Below are 19,966 nucleotides of genomic sequence, written 5' to 3'. Positions count from 1 at the left end.
CTCGCCGGGCACGTCTGAGGCCCTGGTTCAGTCCTCATGAAGGTAAAGAAATGAAACAAAGGTGCTGTGTCCATCTCCAACTAGAAAAAAATGAAAGATTAAAAAAAAAAAAAAAAGTGAAGGTAAATGCCCCCAACTCATGACTTCCTAATAGTCACGCACAGTGACACTGCCGTGATGGTTTATGCTTTCTGCAGTTAGGTGTGTTTGCAAGCTGCCCTGTCCGTGGGGTGGACATGCCCGGGCCCTGGTGGGCAGTGGGGCGCCCCTTCCTGTCATCACCTTGGGACCCGACAGTACATTGACACTGCTAAATCAGCACCTGCCCCAGAGCAGGGGACCCCCTGCCGCGCCCCTGGGAGACCCGGCTGTTGGGCCTGCCCCTGGGGCCACCACCTCCATTTCCATCTCCCAGTGTGTTTCCTTGTCGGGGTGGCTTCCTGGACTGGAGGGGAGACCTGGGAGAGAGTCTCTCATCTCCTCAGTCTGGGGTCTGAGCCCAGCTTAGCTCGTGCCGTGGGACCCCCAGAGTCAAGGGGCCCGAAGCAGAATAGGCCCTCTGCCAACCACTGACCTCCAGGACAGACTGGGCTTCTCTGGGGTGTTTGGCCTGAAATGACCGGGTCTGCGGGCTCCGTGGCCGGGGCGTGTCCTGGTGTCTCACTCCCTGTCTGACCCACAGGACCTCCGTGGGCTGTTTATTATCATTGTCCTCGTTTCATGGTGCTGGGGATTAAGCTCCGGGCCTTGGGTGTGCCAGGCGAGTCTCTGTCACCGAGCCTGTGTCACCGAGCCACTGCCACGGAGCCACACCTCAGCCCTGTTGTTCCTTTTAATAGGCTGGAGCTTTTAGGACTGTTTTAGAATCAGCATAAGGTACAGAAGTCCGCACACGTCCCCTGCTGCGACCCACAGCCTCCTGCAGAGCCGCCCGTTGGCCACAGTCGAAGACCCTACATGACACCTCGTCATTGCCTATAGCCTGTAGGTTCCCATCAAGGTCACGCGTGGTGTCGTGCCGCCTGCAGGACACGTGCCCACCATCGCAGTCATGCAGAGCGGATTCACCGCCCTGCAGCCCCTGTGACCCCCTCCCTCCCCTCCCCTCCCCTCCCCTGACCCTTGGCCCCCTCTGTGCCTTTGCCTGTCATAGGGTCGGAGCCGTCTCGACACGGCCCTTCCGGACCCTTCTCTCAGCCCCGTGTAAGGCCTGTGTGGCTGGTGGTGCATTTCTCTCTAGCCTGAGTAACAGTCTCCGTCTGGAGCGAGTGCAGCTGGTGTGTCTGCCGCCAGCCTCTGGCGTCATTGTGCTGGCTTCCTGTGACACGCTGGCTGGCGCCCCGACAGTCCTCAGAAGAGCATCCCGCTCTGTGCTGTGGCCCTTCGCAGCCTCACGAGCTGCCCCAAGTCCCGAGCCTCTCTGGGTCGTGTGGACCTTGGCCGCCCGGGGACGCACCTCCAGCTTCTGCCTGGTGCTCACCCAGACCAGGGGGCGCTGGCTGCCGCCCGGGGCTGGGCACGTGTGGCCTGCACTTTGCACCCTCCTCCTGGGCCCGGGGGTCCTGGCTCCGTCTGCAGCCAGAAATCGTACAGACCTCGGCCAGCCAGCCGCCTGCTCCCCTTAGCCCTGTGGCGGGGAGTCGCCGAGAGGAATGGGCCTGGGGGCCACGCCGCTGCCTGTGCCCACAGCCCATGTTCATCACAGGGACCTGGGAAAGGCCCGCAGCCTCCAAGACCAGAGGACAGTTGCCCCAGAGGTGGGTGGACAGCTGGGAGGTAGCAGGCGCTCTCAGGGAACCCACTGGACATCTTTGCCACCTCCTCTGCACCTGGCCTTGGGGCGAGCGAGGAGAACTTGGACGAAAGGCAGCAGGACCGTCCACGGCGTGTCTGTGGGCCAGGCCCTGGGCGGGTGGCCTCTGTGAGGCACCCCCCTCCACCTCACATTTCCCCAGGGTCAGGGCTGGACTTCCAGCTCGTGTGAGTTCCGTTTGTGAGAGCCGCGGACGGTGGGCTGATTGTGTGTCGGTGCCTGCTGTCTCCTGACGGACAACCCAGTGCCAGCTCATCCTCACGGCGGCTTTGTGGCCAGTGGCTCTTCCTCTCTTTGACTTGGGAGGGGACGTTGTCACATCCAGGAGCTATGGGTGTGCCTGACACTCGGGAAGGAGCTGAACATGTATGTTAGGGGTGAGTTTTCTGGGCGTCCGCGGAGACCGTCGCCTGTGTGGGAGCTCGGAGGGGAGAAGGGTGGGCTCCATGGCCAGATCCTGGCCAGTCACCCAGAGAGCCAGTGCCTAGGCCCAGGAACCAGTGGGAGATGCATTTGGAAATGTTCTGGGGGGCGTGGACAGGCAGATGGGGCAGCTGCCACAAGGCCTTGCAGAGGGCCATCTTGGTGTGTTCACAGGTGGGCGGGGCCCACACCTGAGAGGTCAGATGAGGTTGACCAAGGTTGTCCTTAGCCGTCACTGAGGACGCAGGAGAGACGTGGAAAGGGGCTGTGCCCGGGAAAGCGACTTGATCTGATTTATAGTGAAAACATCACCTGGCTGCTGTTACTGTGAGCTGGCTGCGTTTCAGGAAGGTTGTGTCAGTTTAGAATTGGATCTGTTGGTAACAAAAATCTGAAAGCAAGTCATTGACAGAGTTGAACCATTTATGAACGAGTCTGGAACAGATGGTTGAAAGTAAAAAGCAGAAGTAGCGTCTCTGCTGTGTTGGGTCCCTGGCTCTTGTGGGTTTCCACTTAGCCATTTACAGAATGAAACCCTTACTTTCATGGATCATGAGATGGCTGCCAGAGTGCCAGACATCCAATCGGAATTCCAGGCTGCAAGAGGAGGAAGGGCTGAGGATGGAAACACAATTGCTCGCTGAGTCAGCCTCCTTTAAAGATCTCTCATGGAACTCCTAATAACTTCCACTTACAGTTCTTCAGCCAGAAGCAGGAAAGCTTGGAACTGTGGTGGACTGGGCACTCCTCCAACCCAAGGAAGCTCGGGATTCTGTTACTGAGAATGCAGGGACAGGAAGTGCCCTTTGGGGGGCCAGGACATGGAGTTCAGGACTGGCTGTCCGCAGAACCAGGCTTCTTGTTCTGGCTTTGCCTGATTGAGGTGCAGGAATACAAGGTGGGGGCCAACCTGGAGCTCAGAGGTGCATGTGCTGTGACCCTCACGTGGCCAGGGACAAGGGACCCAGAACTCTGTGTCGCAGTTTGGAGGCAATGTGACATGAAAATGCCCAGACTCGATGGCCTGTTGGGGACGGAGGAGCCAGCAGCAGCCCGAGGCCCTGGCCAGGGGGGTCAGGGTTGTGCTGCCGCTGGCCCCTGTCTGTCCCCTGATGCCGCCCTGTTGCCACCTGCAAGGCCCCCTGGTAGTTCGCTTGGCTCTGCTCGGCCAAGTTAGGGCCCAGGGAGCAGGAGGGAGCTCAGTGTGGAAGGCCAGAGCACCACCGGAGCACTCTGAGGACGGGAGGGATGGGCTCAGGAACCGTGGGCACACGTGGCTTCCAGTCTGGCCAGTTTTGCCAGATAGCATCGGCCTGTCCTAACGGGCGCTCTGCCTACTGGGCAGATCTGCACTAGGGACCAGGGTTTCCCCGGAGTGACGGCCTCTGACAGTGAGGCTGGGACATTTCACCGCGGTCCCAGCGAGGACAGCCATGTCCTGTAGGTCGGTGCCTCCTGCCTGGTGAGACTCCTGCGTGTGTGTGTGTGTGTGTGTGTTCCAGCCCCGGCAGCCCTGGTCCTTCTCTGGCCATTCCCTGGGGGGAGCGCTGCAGGAAGGGGGAAGCAGAGGTCCCCAGGGGAGGCTGAAACCCAGTTCCTTTCTGCTCACTTTCATCTCCCACCAGCTGCGCAGAGCCGCGCAGGAAGGAAGCCCGGCCGCCAACCGCCTGTGGTCTGGGGTCCACACCAGGCTGGGCCCGTCCCGCGCTGTGGGGCTGGCCACTGTGGGGAAGGGCGGGGAACGCTCGTGGCGTCCAGCGTGGTCCCCTGAGCTCTGCACCAGGCTGTCCCTCCAGGAGCCACCCACGTCCCCACGTCCGCGTCGCCCTCTGTGCGTCTGAGCAGGAGTGGAGCCAGTCCGGGCGGCGGGTGGCCTCACGTCCTTTCTCTGCGCTGTCTTGTAGCTTCCTTCCGGAGCCTGAGGAACGCCCTGGGTCCTGAGGGTGAGCTGGTGGGTGCCCTCGGCTCAGCGGCCAGCAGGGACATGCGGCTTCCGAGGCGCCCCGCGGCTCCGTGGCTCCGACCCGTGCTGCCGGCTGTGGCCCTGCGGTTCTGAGCAGCGTCCCGCTGACCCCTGCTCCCCGCAGCCTCCTGCCCATGAGCGTTTGCTGCTGAAGGCCCGGTGGCCCCCCCCACGAGGATGCATGCCCCCATCGGGGGGCTGCTCGCGGCCCTGGCGCTGGTGTTTGGGACGGCGGTGGCCTTCGCACCCGTACCCCGGATCACCTGGGAGCACAGAGGTGAGAGCCAATGCTCGAGTGGGTGCCGGTGGCGACCCCACGCTTGGGACACGGGTGGACACAGGTGGACGGCTGGCATCTCGGCATTTCACTGGTGGGTTCTCTGCCCCTGGAGCTTTGGTACCAGCTGACCGCCTCAGGCAACGGCTTCAGAGGCTGCTCTGGGGACCAGAGCAGGGTTTGCTCAGGATCCTGACTTGGTGTCTGAACTGGGGCCCCCGAAAGGAAGCTCACCTGCTCCTACCTGGTGACCTCGGGGGCTGAGCCCAGGCTGAGCCTGTGCCCCTGGCTCCCGAGGACACTCCTGTGTCCCGGCTTCCCACCAGCGACTCTCACTTGCTGTTGCTGATTCGGGTTTTAGTTATCCCCGCCCCTGGGAGAGGTGTCTTGGCCCCCAGTCTCTGGCTCGGTGGGTGGAGAGCTTAAGCGCTGGGTGCTGGGCTAGGTGCTGCTCACTGGCCATCTGTGCACCGAGCCAGGCCTGCATGTGGGAAAATCAGGAGATCAGCAAGAGTTGACCCCTGAGTCTCTTCTTTGAGGGGGTTGGGAAGGCACTGGGGATTGAACCCAGAGGCGCTTTACAACTGAGCCACATCCCCAGCCCTTTTTATGTTGGATTTTGATATAGGGCCTCACTAAATTGTTGTGGCTAGCCTCAAACTTGGATCCTCCTGACTCAGCCTCCCAAGTTGCTGGGATTACAGGCATGCACCACTGCACCTGGCTCCTTTATATCTATTTTGGACCTTAATGGTAGTTGACTGGGCATCTACCATAAACTAGTCACTGTGATAACCTCAGTTAGCAAGGGCTGTGGCCCTGCATCCCCAGTGGTTCCTGGAAAGCCAGGAAAGGTCCTGGGGGGCTTTATAAAACGCCTTTCCGCTCTCAGGGGCACATGGTTCAACAGGCAGGGATCAGGGAGAGCCAAGACTGAGCAACAGGGAGACATCAGCTCAGTCAGAGTCAGTCACAGCCGCAGGGAGGGGGTTGCCAAGGGGGACCTCAGGATGAGCTCGGCACAGGCCTTAAGGGGCGTCTCAGCGGAGGGAGTGGTACGTGCAGAGGGACCGCTGGAGGTGAGGCGCCGTCAGGAACTGCAGACACCTCCAGAACACCAGCCCTCCCAGGGCCCACTTGGTGATAGAAAGGTGGGAGTCCAGTTCAGAGCCCTGGGGTGGATGCCAGGACGGTCAGAAGGAGCAGCAGGGAATCAGGAGATAAGGAGCGTGAGCCCTGACCACTGGGTGAGCTCGTGCTGCTGCGTGGCTCTTGCTGCAGCCACCGACAAGTAGAAAAAGCATTACTTGTCTCCGTCTTGGGAGTTTGTGGTGGAGATTACCGGGAATTTCGTGGATTGAGGGCTCTATTCTCCAAAGATGATTTTTTAAAAAAATAGATTTTGAAATAAAACATCTCCTGCAAAAGAAAATCTTAAACTCAGGGAGAACCTGTCTCTAAGTAAACTACAAAATAGGGCTGGGGAGGTGACTCAGTGGTCGAGTGCCCCTGAGTTCAGTCCCCAGGAGCTGCTGCCCACCCCCCCCGAAAAGGTTATAATATTTTAAGCTTTATCCATGAGCGATTAAAGTCAAGTAGGGGAGAGGTGGGGGGCAGACGGAGTGCTGGCCTCTCGTCTCCTGGGAGACCACTTGGCAGGTCTTGAGGGATGGGAAAGGAAGGCTGGGTCCCTTGTGTGGGGCGTGGACCTGGCACTTGCCAGCATTTGCTCAGATGCTCTGACGTCTCCCCTGGCCTCCTGCAGAGGTGGGTCTGGTGCAGTTCCACGAGCCAGGCATCTACAACTACTCGGCCTTGCTGATGAGTGAGGATGAGGACACGCTGTACGTGGGCGCGCGGGAGGCCGTCTTTGCGCTGAAGGCGCTGGACATCTCCAGGAAGCAGCACGAGGTAGGTCCTGCCCTCGGCCCTGGGGCTCCGCACACCGGGCAGCCTGCCCTGAACTCCCGACTCCCTGTCTGTGCCCCTCCAGCCTGGGCTCCTGCCCACAGCAGCTCACCCAGAGACCTGCCGCTTTCCATCTTTTCTTCCTGAACTTCCTATTAGGGAAGAACCTCCACCATGCCCATAAGCAAGGGCCGTGGCCCTGCATCCCCAGTGGTTCCTGGAAAGCCAGGCTGTCCCTCACCGCTGCCTGTGACACTCTCCGCCTCTGGGGGCGTTGAAGCAAATCCCAGCACTGCCTCCTTCATCTGTATAGCTGTTAGGGAAGGGACTCCTTGTTGTCTGATCACACCACCTCCGGCCTCACGTCCTGCCGGCTCAGTTAGCACTCAGACTTCGCAGACTCACGCACGGAGGGTGTTTGTTGTATTCGTTTGCACGTGTAGTTGGAGTCAGATGGAAATCAGCCGCATCACGTGACTGGCCGCACTGTCCAGGCGGCCTCCATTTCTAGGGCCCAGCCTCCGTTTCCTTCCTGGAAAAGGTGCTCTGTGCAGCCTGTCTGGTGCCCCAGCCGTGGCCCGGCCCCTTGTATCCTCGCAGAGTCTAGCCTGGGTCTGTCCTTGTGCACATTCTCAGCCACCTGTTGGGTCCAGAGGTTTGTCCGCGCAGGCCAGGGAGGGAGACTTCTCCGGCAGGTGGGGTCCTCCCTCCTGGGCCTCAGTGGCCTGTGACCCACCCAGCCAAGGTCCAGCATCTTGTTAAGTGTTGCAAAAGGCAGTTTTGGGGGGCAGCGGGGAGGTACCAGGGGTGCTTAACCACTGATCCACATCCCCAGCCCTTTTTTTTATATTTTATTTTGAGACTGGGTTCTGCTAAGTTGCTTAGGGCCTCACCAAATTACTGAGGCTGGCTTTGTACCCGCAGTCTCCCTCCTACAGCCTCCCAAGCAGCTGGGATGACAGACGTTGCCACCGCGCCCAGCAAAATAGTGTGGTTCTGCCTCTCCTTTTTCATCTGTCAGCCAGAGTGCCCACTGTCACCTGTTTGGGTCCTGGGAGTGCCAGGGCAGGAAAGTTGCTGGGCATTGATATTATGAACGATTCAATTCTACCCCGAGGGCAACAGTGAGTTTTCAGTTATGTAATTGTTAGTGTCAGGGTGGAAATTTTTTTTTTCTTTTGCAAGGCTGGGGTGGAACCCAGGGCCTCATGCATGCCAGGCAAGTGCTGTACCCCTGGGCTGCAACCCATCCTTATTTGATGCTCAAGTTGCCCTGTTCTTGGCCAGTGGCAGCCCCCGGGCTGGCTCCCAGGCCTAGCAGTTGGCTAGTTTTCCTGCCCTGGGTAAGGAGGCAGCTCCGGCCTGTGTTGTGCATGTCTGCCCTGGAGCTCTGTGTTGTATATTCTCTTCATCTCCAAGTTTTAGCATTTTTATTTCTGTTGGATACACGGATGAGCTTCTGAGCATCATCCTTTGAAGACAGAGGTTATAGTCAGAAGTCACTTGAGCGGAAGGGTGAGGTGGTCTCACCTCCTGCTGAGCCCCTTCCTCCCTGTGTGTCTGGTGGATATTTTGCTCTAGGCCCCGTCACCTTGTGGTCACCAGGCCTAAGGTTCTGTCTCTAGAATCATCTTGGAGAAGCATGGAGTCCAGTATGAGCTGGACCACAGACAGCCTCCGAGTGCCAGCCACTGTCCTGTGAAGGGCCTCTGTGCTCCCCAGGGGGACATAGAGAGAAGGTAGAGGGACTTCTATCTTCGGGGACTCCCTGGGAGCATGAGCAGGCCACACCACTAATCTCAGGTTCCTCCGCCCTCGGGGGTCTCATGCGAGGACCACGAGCCTCATCTGCACTGGTGCTTCTGAAGGAAGCTGCTCTTCCAGTTGTGACGGGTTCTGCCTTCCGTGTCCCAGTTAAGACTCTATTGCTGTGAAAATTCCAACCTGGGTGATGTGTTTGCCGCGGGGGCACGTGGTGGAAGCCTGTGGAGTTAGCCCAGGGTGATCCTCACCTCACCTGGGGATCCCCTCTGCCCAGGAAGCTCTATGTGTTTCCTGACTGCTGACCCCCAATATCTATAAGAGTCCCTGGGTCATAAGAAATGTCCTGTTGTTACGATTATCGTTTTTGTGGTACTGAGGATCGAACCCAGGGCCTTATATGTACTGTGCAAGCACTCCACTGCTGAGCTGCATCCCCAGCCCTTTTAATGTCTTTTTTTGTTTGTTTGTTTTTGTTTTTTATTTTGAGACAATCTCACTAAGTTGCTGAGGCTGGCCTTGAACTTGCACTCCTCCTGCCTTAGCCCCCTGAGTAGCTGGGATTACAGGCGTGCACTACCATGTCTGGCCTGTTGTTATTTCGGCATCAGTTTGGAGGCCTCACAGGAGAACATTCAGTGAAATGGCCCATTCTCCCTCACAGGTGTACTGGAAGGTCTCAGAAGACAAGAAAGCAAAATGTGCAGATAAGGGGAAATCGAAGCAGGTAATCTCTCTTGCAAGCTGCAGGACGCCACCCAGTACGTCTTGGTGGTCATCTCCTGCAGGCTGGCGTGGCAGCAGGTTGAATGGTGGACACGGTTACCTCGTCTCTTGTGCTCCTGAGTATTGGGATTGGCTCTCACAGCAATGCCAAACACAGGAGGCGTTCAGGAAATATTGTTTTCGTTTAGTGAATTGAATTCATCATTCACATGGCCTGAGATTTTGACCAGAGACAGCGTTTCTAGTGGCCACTGGCAAATGGTGTCAGCCGTGGGACTCACTGTGCTCCCTCTGTGGCCAGCAGACGAGGGCTTGGAGGGATTGCACGGTCTGAGGGTTTCCTGGCAGATGTGCGTCCCTTGGGCACTCGGTGAGAGGCCCATTCAGGGGATGCTGGGAGAGTGTCCTTTCCTGCCAGGAGCTCTGGGTCACCCTCAGCATCCTCCGTGCCTTTGTGTCCCCGCCTGAGGCCATGCAGATGTCCACACTCCCAGACGACAAGAGCCCAGTCGTCCTTGATTATTGGTCATGGCAGTGGAATTAGGGCAAATTCCAGCAGTTGTTGGCTAAGTTCAAAACAGATTTTTTTTTTTAACAAGTTTTTTTTTTTTTTTTTTTGCAAAGCGCTAGACGCTTACTCGATCGTTTGTCCCCACACCCAGCGTGAGCTTAGGAAATGAGCGAAAGCAGGCTCTGAGACAGATCACGGGTGCCGCAGGGAGTCCTGCTAGAGCTGAATGAGACCGAGAGCCCTGACCGTGGACAGGCCCTCCCAGCCCAGTGCGGGAGGAGATTGTGAATGACCAGTTTAGAAAGAGTCACGGCAGAGGGAAACTTCCTTGAACTGAGATAATTTCAGCCTGTGGCACATAGAATCCAAGTGCTTTTTACCCTAAATAGTTCATGGGTTCTTAAAAGGCTCCTTGTCTTCCCGAGGGGCCCTTTTAGGACGCTGAGCTGGCCTTCCCCCTGGGGGCCCAGCCTCTCCCCTGGGGCATGGTTGGGCCTGGATCCCGAGACTTTCCAGTTTAGTGGGTGCAGCGGGCAGAGGGTGGGTCTCCAGGAAGGCAGAGGGATTCAGTGTGGGGTAGTCTTTGGCAGGTTCAGCCGCAAGACCAATGGTTTGTGTGTTCAGCAAGAGGAAATTGCATCTCTGTCTCTAGCGGGTGTCCCCAGTACCATTTGAGGTCAGCTCACACGGCTTTGTTTGGTTGCCAGATCTTTGCAGAGTGTCAATTAAGGACTGAACTGAACTCTGTCTGGCACCTGAACAGCCTGTGGACACTGCAGAGGCGAGATTACAGGCCAGCCTGAGGTTTAGGTGTGCCAGGGGTCATACTGGGGTGTCCGTGAACCCCCACTCTGTGGAAGGCCCGGGTGTGAAGGGGAGGACTTGGAGAACAAGGCCCAGGGGCGAGTGAGCGGGGCTCGCGGCTCGCAGAGTGAAGGCTCCTGCAGCCGGAGCTGTGAGCTGTTTTCCTCTCCTGCAGACAGAATGTCTCAACTACATCCGGGTGCTCCAGCCGCTCAGCGCCACCACCCTGTACGTTTGTGGGACCAACGCGTTCCAGCCCACCTGTGACCACCTGGTAAGGCCACGGACGCATCCCTTGTACCAGATGAACTCGGGGCAGCCTGGCCCGGGGTCACAGCAGACAGGGAGCCCTGGGGGGGGGCATAGAGACGATCCCTGACCCCCCAAACAATAGGATTTTCTCAGGTCAGCTGTGTGAAGACTTGGAAGCAGTTCCTGGCCCTGCAGGAAGCCCAGCCACCCTGTGATCAAGGGCACACAGCCCCCATGTCTCCTCTGAGCTCGAGTCTGTGGCCAGGGGTGTGGCCTGAGGCAGGGCTGGAGGGTGTGCCTGGGTATGCCTTCTCACTGCAGCATGCTGGCTTGAATTCTTCAGGATAAATACCCGGGGAGAGGGGATAGCTTGGTCCCTAGTATTGGGAGGAACTTCCAGACTGATTTCCACAGCAGCCGTGCTAATACACAATTCACAAGCGTTCCTTTTTCCCGCATCCTCACCTCCATCTAGGGCTATTTGTTTTCTTAATGGCTACCCTTCTAACTGGAGATGAAATCTCAGTGTAGTTTTGATTTGCATTTCCCCAGTGGCTAAAGATGCTGATGATTTTTTTCAGATCTTCATTGGCCATTTGTACTTTTCTTGAGAAGTGTCTCTTTAGTTCATTTGCCCATTTATTGGATGTTTTTTGGGATGTTGATTTTTTTTGAGTTCTTTGTATATTGTGAATAGTGATTCTCTGTGGGGCGAGTAGCTGAGAAAGGTTTTCTCCCCTTCTGCAGTTTCTCTCCTCCCATTACTGTTTCCTTTGCTGTGCAGAAGCTTTTTAATCTGATGCCGTTCCATTGATTGGTTCCTGGTATTGTGGCTGGGTTTGAGGAGTCCTGTGGCGGAAGTCTGTCTGCGCCTGTGTGTTGGAGTGTTTCCCTTGGGTTCTCTCGTAGCAGCTGCAGCGTTTCTAGACTTATTCCTGGGTCTTTGATCCAGTCTGAATTGACTTTCGTCCGGGGTGAGAGATGGGGATCTAGTGTCATTCTCCTGCAGATGGGTCTCCAGTTTTCCCAGTGCTGTTTGTTTAAAAGGCTGGGCTTTTTCCAATGTATATTTTTGGCACCTTTTGTCAAGGACCAGATGACTGTATCCACATGAGGTTGTCTCTTTGTAAGATGGAGCATTTGAAGTTAAGTACGTGGAAGAACTAAAAACCAAGCATATTTTCTACTGATAGTCCTAGATTAATGAGTACCTGACAAATATAAAAATCCGCTCACCAGTACTTCCTCCTTATCTGCTGGATATAGTCCCATGACCTATAGGGTGAAACCCTAGAGGCTTCATCTGATAACCAAGGTGGCTACCCAGTGACTAATGGTGTATGAGTTCGTCACACTACTCAGAATGCACTGTTGACTGCAGCTACCTAAAACGGCAAAAGGCGAAATCGTGGGTGGGGGAGACCACTGTCATGAAAAGCTTCATTTGCTGTTGGAATATGACGGAGGCATGGGACTCGGAGGTGGAACGCTTGCCCAGCTTGCAGGAGACCTTGAGTTTGATCCCCAGTACTACAATTAAAAACTCTAACCTTGAGTCAGAAAGAACCAGACAAAGCCTGGACTCATGAGAAACTCACTTGGCACTCTGGCCGTCCCACAGAGACGTCTGGTGAGACCCACAGCACGGGTCTGTCTGGCTGTCTGTGAGCACAGATAGATGCTGACAGCAGAAGTTGATTTGGGAAGGGGGTGAGGAGCTTCTGGGATGTGATCCCCAGTCTTCAAAGACAGCAATTTTGTTTTTGCTTTAGTGCAGAAAATGAAAGAAAAAAAAAGTGCAGTTGTACTAGAAACCCACCGCCAGGCTGACCTCTAGCTACTCAGAAGCTTGCAGTACTATCTTTGAACATTCTGCAGAGATGTCTGTGGTTGGTGCATTTGGTTTAAACCTAGACCTATAGCTTTTCCTGATACTTTCATTAAAATTTTTCAGACTTATAAAAAGTGGAACCGCTGAGATGGGGCAGTTGGGAATGTGTGTGCACACACGTGGCTGTGTGTGCAAGTGTGTGTACATGCTGATGCATGACCCATGCCTCCCAGTTGTCATTATGAGCTTCTCTTAAGGATAATGACATTTTCCTGTACAAATCTGATTTTATCCCAGTAGCTAAGAAAATGTACCATAATTCCCCAGGCCAGCCCTCCTCAGCCTTCCCAGGCTACTTACTGGCTTACAGCAGCATCCCACTTTTATTTTCTGTCTGAGCGCTCCCTGAATTTCCTGCAGGTTCGCCCCAGGGTTGGTTCTTATATCAACTGCTGGTTCCACCTGTTGTCATCCTGAGCTATCTTCTGTGTGCATTTCTACAAACCCTCATATATGAAGAGGTGGACACGCCTCATCTGTCATTTTGCAGGAATTCCCCACAATTTGTCTTTAATGTTGTCCTGTTTTTCCCTGTTTGAGAGTTTTCTGGGTGTTTTTGTTTTTTGTTTTGTACCAGGAGCACTTAACCCCTGAGCCACGTCCCCAACCCTTTTTATTTGAGACAGGATCTCACTGAGTTGCTTAGAACTTCACTTAGTTGCTGAAGCTGGCCTCAGAACTTGCAACCCTCCTGTCTCAGCCTCCTGAGTTGCAGGGATCACAGATGTGCGCCACCACGCCCAGCAGCTTTCCGGTTCTTTATGTAGTTGATGTGTCTTTGCCTGGTACAGGTTTGGCTTTGTCAGTGAGATTATCCTGAGGTGGTGATTCTTGCCTGAGTTTCTTGTGAGGCAGACTGGGTTTGCTCTTCATATTCAGAAATGGATCTATCTGCTGAGGGCCACAGCTGAGTCGGAATGGCCCCTGGCGTTTTGCCGATAGTATTGGTTGAGAGGTGACGCCAGCGAGGCATTAAGATGATGACTTTTGAGTTCTCGCGGAGTTCCCGTTGAGTTCCGGTTGAGCTCTCGCGGGGATTCCTGAAGAGTTCGCGTTGGTTGGTGAAGTTCCCGTGGTGGGAGTTCCGGTTGGTGTGGTGTGTTCCTGGAGGAGCGGCCTTGGGTGGCGTTCGGGAGAGTTCCCGGGGAGCGCGTGTGGAGCGTGCTGGTGGAGTTCAGAAATAAAGTTTGTTCCTGCTTCAGTGGCTCGTGACTTGTGCCCAGCCCGACTGCGGCATCTGTCTGCATGGTCACCGTGGGAGGGCAGTAGGGTTTCTGCGTTGGTTTGTGTAACCTGTTCATTGGATACTATAGTTCTTCCTGTCTTTTTGGGGGGGTACTAGGAATTGAATCCAGGATGCTTAACCACTGAGCCACAACCCCAGCCCTCTTTATGTTCTATATTGAGACGGGGTCTTGCTAAGTTGCTGAGGCTGGCTTTGAACTTGTGACCCTCCTGCCTCAGCCTCCCTAGCTGCTGGGATTACAGGTGGGTGCCCTCCAGCACCTGACTTCCTGTCTTTATGGATACTGTAATTCTGCCCACGGTGTTCTGGCGGCTTGCTGAATATGTCCTGTGTTTGGTTTGCCCTGGCCTGTAGACTACCTTAGAGCCACAGCGTCACCTCCTGTGCCTTACAGGTGGGTCAGCCGAGGCCAGGGGCCTGAGGCAGGACCCACGGGTCAGCACCCACTTACTCTGCCCTCTCAGTCTGACGAGAATAAAGAATCTGTAAAATTAACTGGCACCGAATCACATCATCACCCTGGAAGCTCCAATGGTTTAGATGCTTTTCCTTTTTATTCAATTTTAGAACTTAACATCCTTTAAGTTTCTGGGAAAAAATGAAGATGGCAAAGGAAGGTGTCCCTTTGACCCAGCACACAGCTACACGTCCGTCATGGTTGGTAAGTCCTGCACCCGCACGGCTACATCCCCGTGGCCACTCGGCTCCTCTTCCCTGCTCGGTCCTGCTGCCCTCAGCTCTGTTTAGGTGCTGGCTACCCTGGGGGAAGGCGTCCCTCTGAACAGACGCTTGAGTGAGGGCTTTTGAACTCGAGGTTCATGACCAGTCACCACGGTGTGACACCTTGCTGTATGTGCGCCTTTGGACCATGTCATTCAGCATGTGGAGTGGATGCCCCAGTTGGAGAGAGGGGTCACCACCAGGCACACCTGCTGCGGGGGTCTCGTGCATCGGAGGCAAGGGCTGGGAGCCACGCAGGCACCCGAGGGGTGCGTCACCTCGTTGGGAAGTGGGCTGTTAGGCGCAGCAGGCTGACGTGGCGTTCTGCACACGCGTGAGGCAGGCGAGGCCCAGCCGCGGGATTGGGCAGAGGCGGCGGAGTCGGTGCATTTTTGGCGTAGGATGTCTTCAGTTCCCGGGGGCTTATCTGGGCGTGGTCCCATCCTAAATCGAGGAGCTGTCAGTCATTGCTGTCGGTCGGTCATCGCCTCTTAACTTGTGGAATGTGGCACCGGCAGTCATCCAGGTCGAGGGGCAGCGCAGGACCTAGGAAGTGCGGACGCGCACCCCAGAGATGGGGAGCTGACTTTCCTGCTGGGGGGTAGGGGGTTGCCCAGGTGACAGAGAAATGGCGTTGAAGATGGTCCCGGCCTTCGTGCCTAGCGGGAGGCTGACTCCCTTCTCCCCTTTCCTCCCGCCTGCTGCAGATGGAGAGCTTTATTCTGGGACGTCGTATAATTTTTTGGGAAGCGAACCCATCATTTCCCGAAACTCTTCCCACAGTCCTCTGAGGACGGAGTACGCCATCCCGTGGCTGAACGGTAAGAGGCCCAGTCTCCTGGCGGGAGGGGTGCACCTTCCATTTCTTCCTTGGCTGCCTCTCGGTCGGGTCCTCAGCTGGTGCCAGCCCCTGGGCGTGGGGATGTCCCCAGTGCTACTCAGGACCCACGCTGGAGTTGGGGGCATCTCACTGGGTCCATCCAGAAAACAGATTTGGGAGGGTTTCATAAAAGTGAGACTCTGAGCCCAGTGTGGTAGTACAGCCTGTCATCCGTGCAACTCAGGAGGCTGAGGCAGGAAGATCACAAGTTCGAGGCCAGCCTCAGCCACTTAGGCAACTTAGGGAGGCCCTGTCTTTCTAAGAAGGGCTGTGAGGTAGCTCAGGAAAGGGTTCCTGGGTCCAATCCCCAGTACTGCCCCATCCCCCCAAAAAGTGGGATTCTGAGAGTAAAAGGAGGGCTCGGATAATCAGGCTGGGATGTGGTGAGTGCTGGGAGCCACAGCCAATTAATATGATGCATGGCATTTTTGATTGAAAGGTGATGCCAGCTAGCCATTGAGATGATATGATTATGTTAAAAATTACATTCATATGGATACCGGACTCCTGCTGCGGGACTCCTGGAGAGTTCCCATTGGTTGGTAGGAGGGAATTCCGGGGAGGCGCTTGCGCTAGAGTTCCGGGAAGGAACCAGCAGAACGCCGCGTGGGTGGATCGGGAAGCTTCCCGGGCACGGGCGTGCTATTGGCGGTTTTTTCAAATAAAGTTTGTTCCTGTTTGAGTGGCTCGTGATCTTGTGCCCAGCCAGACAGCGGCAACTGGTGGCCCGTACGGGGCCAACAGAGGTGAGGCAAAGAACCTCACCCCCCCACTGGCACCAAGGCCAAATCTGGGGGCCAACAGAGGTGAGGCAAAGAACCTCACCCCCCCACTGGTGCATAGGCCTATCCACAAGTATGGCTATTTGCTGGACCGGTAGTCAGTGACGGGTATGATCCAATTGCAATGGTATCAACCTAAGACAGGAGGCTGACGCCTAAAGGTCAGTTTTCCAATGACGGGTAAGAACCATATGTTGAATTGGACAAACCTAACAGGCACGGTCCCTAGCCACATTACTTGTTTCTTAATTAAACAGAAGGGGGGAGATGCTGGGAGCCACAGCCAATTAATATGATGCATGGCATTTTTGATTGAAAGGTGATGCCAGCTAGCCATTGAGATGATATGATTATGTTAAAAATTACATTCATATGGATACCGGACTCCTGCTGCGGGACTCCTGGAGAGTTCCCATTGGTTGGGAAAGTGCAGTAGGAGGGAATTCCGGGGAGGCGCTTGCGCTAGAGTTCCGGGAAGGAACCAGCAGAACGCCGCGTGGGTGGATCGGGAAGCTTCCCGGGCACGGGCGTGCTATTGGCGGTTTTTTCAAATAAAGTTTGTTCCTGTTTGAGTGGCTCGTGATCTTGTGCCCAGCCAGACAGCGGCAGGTGAGGTTCCCAGCAGGACATTAAAGATGGAGCTCCCAGTGCCCGGCCCCCAGCGCCCAGTCAGAGGGGTCAGGCTGCCCTGCCGCTGCAGACAGTGCGTGTCTGATGTTTGGCTTTGGGGTGCCAGGGGTGGGAGGCCCCTCGTGGGGGGCCTTCCTTGGGGGTGTGGCTGGTGGACCTCTGGGCTTCTTTGCGGTCTCTTGATCTGAGGGCAGATTCCGAGGCCTGAGATGCAGGACAGCTGGCTGCCCCTCGGTGTGGGGCAGCCCAGGTCTGGCTCCATGAGGTCCCCAGGCTGCTTCAGGACAGTGGGCCTGGGCCCGTGCTCTGCGGAACCACCAGGGGGCGACTCCAAGGTTGAGGAGGCAGGACAGTGTCTGGGCTCCTTGCCGGAGTCCGGGAGGCAGGCACGCGCTTCTCACGGAGAGGCCCCCGGCCTCCAGGCTGCACTGGCTGGGGAGCGGACGGTGACAGAGCTCCGCGTGGTCCCTGCAGAGCCCAGCTTCGTGTTTTCTGACGTGATCCGGAAGAGCCCTGAGGAGGGCCAGGACCCCAGGATCTACTTCTTCTTCACGGAGGCCTCAGTGGAGTACGAGTTCGTCTTCAAGCTCACGATCCCGCGTGTGGCCAGAGTGTGCAGGGTGAGCGCTGCCCCGCCTCCCGCGCGTCCGCGGTGCCCGCCTGGGTGACATGCACCTGCACGGGGTCCCTCCCCGCTTTGGTCTGGTGGGTCGCTTTCCCTGCCATTGTACCCTGTGTAGCACCGTTTGGGGCCTCTCGGGTGCCAGGCCTCCTGTCTCAGGAATTCTGGTGGTTTTTCTGGGGACAAGGGGGCCTTGGTACCAACATGTGACTGATTGGCCAGGGGATTTGGAGATTTGATGCACCTTCCCCAGACCACCCCAGGCTGGGAAAAGTCAGGGTTTTTTTTTTGGGGGGGGGGTGGTACCAGGGATTGAACTCTGGGGCCCTCAACCACTGAGCCCCATCCCCAGCCCATTTTTGTATTTTATTTAGAGACAGGGTCTCTCTGAGTTGCTTAGCACCTCACCGAGATCCTCCTGTCTCAGCCTCCCAAGCCACTGGGACATGGTTTCGTGCCCCACCGCACCTGGCCGAGAAGTCAGTTTTTGTTGAGTGTATTCATCAGACTTTTGGAATTGGAATTTCGCCATTTTTCTCTCATGGTTTATAGTTCAGAGGCGAGAACTGGCACTAAATGTGTGTCAGACACAAAGCTTTGAGTGCTTAGGAAGCGAGGATGCTTTCAAAATAAGGAGCTTTAGCAGGTGCTTAGCACGAGAGAGCTGCCTCAGGGTAGAGTTCAGGACGGGGCTCACATGGCAGTTTCAGGGAGGCAGGGCGAGAGGCCTGGGAAAGAGCCGTCCAGAAACCTGAAGACAGCAGCAGTGGTCACTGACCAGCTGCTCAGTTCGGAGCTGGTGGATACTTGTCCCCCATGGAAGTCCTTGGACACACAGTTGCCACGTGGCCTCCTGTTGAGTGAAGGCACTGGGGACCTTAGGGTAGAGCAAGGGTCCTTGGGGAATGGTCACTACTGCCCCTCCATGTCTTTTCTTTGGGATTTCAGGGGGACCAGGGCGGCCTGAGGACCTTGCAGAAGAAGTGGACCTCCTTCCTGAAGGCCAGACTGATCTGCTCCCGGCCGGACAGCGGCCTGGTCTTCAACGTGCTACAGGATGTGTTCGTACTGCGGGCCCCGGGCCTGAAGGAGCCTGTGTTCTACGCTCTCTTCACCCCGCAGCTGTAAGTGCCCTTAGCAGATGGGGTGCCTGCCCTCCTGGCTGCCTGCTGACCCCGAGGCGCTCACACAGCCTCCCTGTCCCCAGGAACAACGTGGGGCTGTCGGCGGTGTGCGTCTACAATCTGTCCACGGTGGAGGCCGTCTTCTCTGGTGGGAAGTACATGCAGAGTGCCACGGTGGAGCAGTCCCACACCAAGTGGGTGCGCTACAATGGCCCGGTGCCCACGCCGCGACCCGGAGCGGTGAGCGAGGGACAGGGTCCAGGAGGGCTGTTTGTCTGTTGCCACACTCGGCCAAAGTGAGAAGGCGTGTCCCCCGCGTGGGCTGATCTTGGGAAACAGACATAAGACAGTGAGGTCCATTTTGTTTCAGTTTCCTGCAGAGGATCGTGATTTCTTGGCACAGGCTCTGCACCCTCATGAGCTGAGCTGTCCACTTATCACTAGAAGTCATTTTTCCCCTCCGATAAAAGTAAATTTTAGGCATAAAGAAAGATATTCTAGTCTGATCTGGGCACCCGCCTGGTGACTTGGTGGTGGCTTGGGTGACTGACCAGCTCTTGCGTGGAGCTGTGACCTGGTCCTCCGAGCTCCTCCAGCCCTGGCTCCCTGTGTGGGGCCTCCAGCCCACACCATCATTGCTTGTGTGCAGTCAAATGTCATTTGTCATCAATGTTGGTTTCTCCACATCGTGAAGGTAGAACTGGAAAAGTCCTTCCAGCCTCTTGTCCTTTATGCTGCTTAGGACTGGGCTGGTCTTTAGCAGTGGTCAGCGTGCTTCGCTTCTCAGGGGAAAGCTAAGCTTTTTCGTTTATAAACAGATGATTTCAGGTGGACGTCATTACCCTAGTTATATGTACGATGGCACAAATGGTGTGACTCTGCTTTGTGTACAACCAGAGAAGTGAAAGATTGTGCTCCATTTGTGCACAATGAATCAAAGAGCATTCTGCTGTCAAGCATAACTGAGAAGAATAAATTTTTAAAAAAACAAAATGAGATAGATAATTCCTCCACTGATCAGGTGTCCCAAAACACAATCATAACTTGGGGATGTGCTTTCAAACCGTGTCCCCTTGTTCCTGGGAAAAGGCCACTTCAGTTACTCACCTTTGCCTGCTTCCTAGAATTCTGGTGTGTGGCCTTCCAATCTTGGCCTGACGTGAGCTCCGAGCTCCAGAGGCCACACGGAAGCCGTGCTGGGTTGCCGTGCTGGGTTGCCGGCGGTTGCACATTAACGACGGGTCTTTTTGCCCCCACAGTGCATCGACAGGGAGGCACGGGCCGCCAACTACACCAGCTCTCTGAATTTACCAGACAAGACGCTGCAGTTCGTCAAAGACCACCCTCTGATGGACGACTCGGTGACCCCAGTAGACAACAGACCCAGGTTAATCAAACAGGGTGTGAACTACACTCAGATTGTGGTGGACAGGACCCAGGCTCTGGATGGGACCGTCTACGACGTCATGTTTGTCAGCACAGGTGGGTCCCGAGGGCCTGACATTCTTGGCGCGTCTGTCCTGGGGTAAGGAAATTGGGAAATGTCCTTGATTTTGTACGACTAGATGCAGCATCTACCTCCAGATGGCCCCAGCCGATTGTGAGGGCATGAGAGGATTTCTAAGAAGTCGCC

The 19,966-nt window shown here is 55.9% G+C and overlaps 1 protein-coding gene across 9 annotated transcripts in view; it reads left to right on the top strand.

The window, feature by feature from the left end:
- Positions 1 to 19,966, top strand: part of Sema4d (semaphorin 4D) — a 112,766-nt gene that overhangs the window by 67,744 nt on the left and 25,056 nt on the right. For 7 of the 9 annotated variants that reach the window (XM_076836987.2, XM_076836986.2, XM_076836984.2 and 4 more), the window contains 10 exons: positions 4,141 to 4,476; positions 6,242 to 6,387; positions 8,810 to 8,872; positions 10,362 to 10,460; positions 14,143 to 14,236; positions 15,003 to 15,116; positions 17,062 to 17,207; positions 18,158 to 18,333; positions 18,417 to 18,573; positions 19,593 to 19,815. In XM_076836987.2, coding sequence (XP_076693102.2) covers positions 4,377 to 4,476; positions 6,242 to 6,387; positions 8,810 to 8,872; positions 10,362 to 10,460; positions 14,143 to 14,236; positions 15,003 to 15,116; positions 17,062 to 17,207; positions 18,158 to 18,333; positions 18,417 to 18,573; positions 19,593 to 19,815 — 1,318 coding nt within the window. In that variant the 5' untranslated portion in view covers positions 4,141 to 4,376. Of the gene's footprint in view, positions 1 to 3,581; positions 3,681 to 4,140; positions 4,477 to 6,241; positions 6,388 to 8,809; positions 8,873 to 10,361; positions 10,461 to 14,142; positions 14,237 to 15,002; positions 15,117 to 17,061; positions 17,208 to 18,157; positions 18,334 to 18,416; positions 18,574 to 19,592; positions 19,816 to 19,966 lie in introns of all 9 variants that reach the window. The other 2 variants (XM_076836983.2, XM_076836985.2) reach the window with 2 other exon arrangements.

The sequence above is a fragment of the Callospermophilus lateralis genome, chromosome 17 (genome assembly GCF_048772815.1).
Source record: "Callospermophilus lateralis isolate mCalLat2 chromosome 17, mCalLat2.hap1, whole genome shotgun sequence".
In the NCBI taxonomy this organism is placed as follows: Eukaryota; Metazoa; Chordata; class Mammalia; order Rodentia; family Sciuridae; genus Callospermophilus; species Callospermophilus lateralis.
The sequence above is the reverse complement of the archived record's forward strand: the minus strand, read 5'-3'. Positions and strand labels throughout refer to the sequence as shown.